This window comes from Sapajus apella, unplaced genomic scaffold (assembly GCF_009761245.1).
Source record: "Sapajus apella isolate SASKATOON/1434 unplaced genomic scaffold, GSC_monkey_1.0 scaffold195, whole genome shotgun sequence".
In the NCBI taxonomy this organism is placed as follows: Eukaryota; Metazoa; Chordata; class Mammalia; order Primates; family Cebidae; genus Sapajus; species Sapajus apella.
In genome coordinates, this window is record NW_022437135.1 from 476897 (window position 1) to 480735 (window position 3839).

Sequence of the window (3839 nt, forward strand, 5' to 3'; positions counted from 1 at the left end):
CACACGTTGTGCCGCCGCTGTGGCTCTAAGGCCTACCACCTTCGTATGGCTGTGTTTGAAGGAAGAAAGTAATTAATGTTAAATGAGGTCGTAGGGGTGGGGCCCTGCCGCCTGGGATTAGTGTTCTTACTGGAAGAGACATGAGAGAGCTTACTCTCTCTCTTGTCCCACGGGCATGTACTCACACCAAGGAAAGGCTAGGTGAGGATTTAGTGATAAGGCGGCCATCTGCAAGCTAGGAAGAGAGCCCCCCAGAAAGAAACTGACCCTACCAGGCATTGATCTGTGACTTGTAGCCTCCAGAAATATGAGGAAACAAACTACTGTTGTGTCAGCCCCTCAGTCTATGGTATTTTGTTATGGTACCCAGAGCAGTCTAATACAGTGTTTTCCAGAAAAAGCTAAAAAAAAAAAAAAAAAGAAAAAAGAAAATGTATCTGATACAGATCTTTAGGTCTTCTCCCTACTGAAAAGATATGTTAAAGAAAGCTTTCCCTTTCTATTATGTTTCACACAAAATGTGATCATTAGTATTTTTTCTATAAGGGTAATGTGAATTCTCCTTCTGTTGGCACCTGGTTCATTTTTCTGTCTCTGTGCAACTTACACGTACAGTCTATTACAGGAACCAGTTAACTACCTCTTCAAAAATAATTTTTAAAAAAGGAAAAAGTTTTAGCTTTCACATCAACACAAAAGATGAGGGAAGAAATTGAAAACAAACAACTTTGGCCAGGTGCGATGGCTCACACCTGTAATTCCAGCAGGCATGAGGCAGGCGGATCACCTGAGGTCAGGGGTTCAAGACCAGCCTAGCTAATGTGGTGAAACCCTTTCTCTACTAAAAATACAAAAAGTAGCCTGGCACGGTAGCAGGCGCCTGTAGTCCCAGCTCTGGGGAGCGGTGGGCAGAAGGGAGAGGAAGGAAGGGAGGAAACCAGCTCCTGTCCTGGGCTGCAGAGTGGCTCAGAACCCATTTGTTGGCGGGGAGGGGTTGCGAATAAGCACTGTAAACCTTTCATAAATTATGATAGTAATAGTCCTGTTTGCCTTTGCTTGCCTTACCTTTTTTTTTTTTTTTAGATTTCTTAGGTAATCACATCGCCAGCAATTACTTACCTTTGTTAATGTTTGAATTGAAAATCTTATGGAAAGGCTAGCCAATCTTTGGGTAGTTTGTGAATTTCCATGTGGCCTCCTTCATCTCTTTTCTACACCTTAAGCCAAAACAGTGGCCCTTCCCATCAGAACCCCAATTTTATTCATCATTTTACTTGTAAAGCGTAAAAGTTAAGAGTTTTAATTCATGCACATTATTGAAATTAAGAGACCATGCTCTGGGCTGAGCACAGTGGCCCACACCTGTATGGGAGGTTGAGGTCAGAAGTCTTGAGACCGGCCTGATGAACATGGCGAAGCCCCCTCTCTACTAAAAATACAAAAATCAGCTAGGCGTGGTAGCAGTTACCTGTGATCCCAGTTACTCGGGAGGCTAAGGCAGGAGAATCGCTTGAACCCAGGAGGGGGAGGTTTCAGTAAGCCAAGATTGCACCACTGCACTCCAGCCTGGGTGATAAAGCAAGACTCTGTCTGCCTCAAAAAAAAGGGGGGGAACTGTGTTCGCTCAAGTGACTGTGTTTCATCCTCGTAAACTTAGATAAGGTGCTTTTTAAAACTTCACTTTATCAGATATACTCTTAAAAAAATGCTTATCTCTGAACTGCCCTAATTTCTCTTCTCTCCAGTAAATTATCCATAAGATGATCACCTAAATACCACAAATAATATAAATTGTAGGACACAAAACTTTTACCCTGTTTTGAATGTCCCTTATGTTATAACGCTTATATGTATCCAAACGTATTCTCCAGATAGCAAAGTCAGCTTGTTGTGATATAAAGCCCCTAGCTAACAGTAGATAGCTGATACTTGTTGTTGAGTATGTTGCATTCGGTGAATTGAATCTTAACCGAGACCAAAGAGCTGGTCTTGCGTGGTTGTGTACTGACAGGGTGTGCTCATTGGTTCCTCACAGGAGACTCCTGTGCTGAGCAGAATAGAAAAACAAAAGCGCAAAGAGGAGGAGGAGGAGGAGCGTCAGATTCTTCTAGCAGTGCAGAAGAAGGAGCAGGAGCAGATGCTAAAGGAAGAGAGGAAACGCGAGTTGGAGGAGAAGGTCAAGGCAGTGGAAGGTACGTGGAGCGCCCTCATGGTCTGGAGAGGTGCGTGTCTGTGGGCCAGCCATCCTGTAGCCGACGCCAGGTCCAGCTAAGTCCGCCGTGCATCTGAGTTGCTTCCAGCAGTTTCTATTTAAATATGTCGTGCGTTGTATTCTGACGTGTTCGTTCACCTATATCCACCCTCACTGCCTTTCCATTCCTTCCGAAGCCCTAGTATTGGTCATTAGTGTGTCTTTCAGAATCTGGCTTATTGTTCTGTTCTCTGTGTTCCACATGTGAAATGGAAAAAAAAAAAAATTAAGGTATTGATGAGAGCTGATTTCACGGATATAATTTCGAACGCAAATGAGGTGTGTTTAAGAAAAGTCATAGTTTTTTGTTTATTTTTAGATATGGCCTGATTCACGTCTAGAACGTTACAATGGATATTATTGGGACAGAGTTTTCTCAGGTCCAGGTCTTGGCCTGATGAGGCTTTTTTTCTGTTTTTAGTTCTGCAAGCCAAGGATGATAACTGTCTTTAGATTAGATGTGTTCCTTCTTTTGTTTTGTTTTGTTTTGTTTTGTTTTTGGAGACAGTCTTGCTCTGGAGCACAGTGGCATAAACTCGGCTCACTGCAACCTCTGCCTCCTGAGTTGAAGCGATTCCCCCACCTCAGCCTCCTGAGTAGCTGGGATTACAGGCACATGTCACCACGCCCAGCTAATTTTTTATATTTTAGTGGAGATGAGGTTTCACCGTATTGCCCACGCTAGTCTGGAGCTCCTGACCTCGTGATCCACCCGCCTCGGCCTCCCAAAGTGCTGGGATTACAGGCTTGAGCCACCGCGCCCGGCCGGGTTTACCATTTCAATAAGTGTATTGAGTGTTTTAAATTTTTTAATAAAAGAGCATAGCAAATTTTTTAATAAAACAGCATAGTGTATAGATTTGGCTTTTTGAATGTAACATTTTGCAGGACAAAATTTTGGCTAGGAAAATTGAAAGATTCTGGCCTTACATACCTATTAAGTAACATAAAGTTACTTAACCTATAATATGCACCTCATTCCTACCAAGGTCTTTTTTTTTTTTTTTTTTTTTTTTTTGAGAGAGTCTCACTCTGTCCCCCAGGCTGGAGTGCAGTGGTGCAGTCTTGGCTCACCACAACCTCCGCCTCCCAGGTTCAAGTGATTCTCCTGCCTCAGCCTCCCAAGTAGCTGGGACTACAGGCATTCCACCATGCCCAGCTAATGTTTGTGTTTTTAGTAGAAATGGTATTTTGCCACATTGGCCAGACTGGTCTTAAACTCCTGACCTCAAGTGACCTGGCTGCCTCAGCCTCCCAAAGTGTTGGGATTACAGACATGAGCCACCACACTGGACCGCACCAAGAGTTTTAGAATTAATAAAGAAATGATGGTTGGGCGTGGTGGCTCATGCCTGTAATCCCAGCACTTTGGGAGGCTGAGGTGGCCAGGTCATTTGAGGTCAGGAGTTCGAGACCAGCCTGGCCAACATGGCCAGTTGTGGTGGTGCATGTCTGTAATCTCAGCTACTCGGGAGGCTGAGGCAGGAGAATCACTTGAACTCCAGAGGTGGAGGTTGCCGTGAGCCGAGATTGCGCCACTGCGCTCCAGCCTGGGGGGTGGAGGTTGCCGTGAGCTGAGATCGCGCCA

General features: G+C 44.5%; 1 protein-coding gene across 1 annotated transcript in view; it reads left to right on the plus strand.

Moving 5' to 3' along the window:
- LOC116543770 (cat eye syndrome critical region protein 2) overlaps positions 1 to 3839 on the plus strand; it is a 199760-nt gene that overhangs the window by 162970 nt on the left and 32951 nt on the right. Inside the window, exon 10 of the mRNA XM_032269608.1 lies at positions 2036 to 2192. Coding sequence (XP_032125499.1) covers positions 2036 to 2192 — 157 coding nt within the window. The remainder of the gene's footprint in view (positions 1 to 2035; positions 2193 to 3839) is intronic.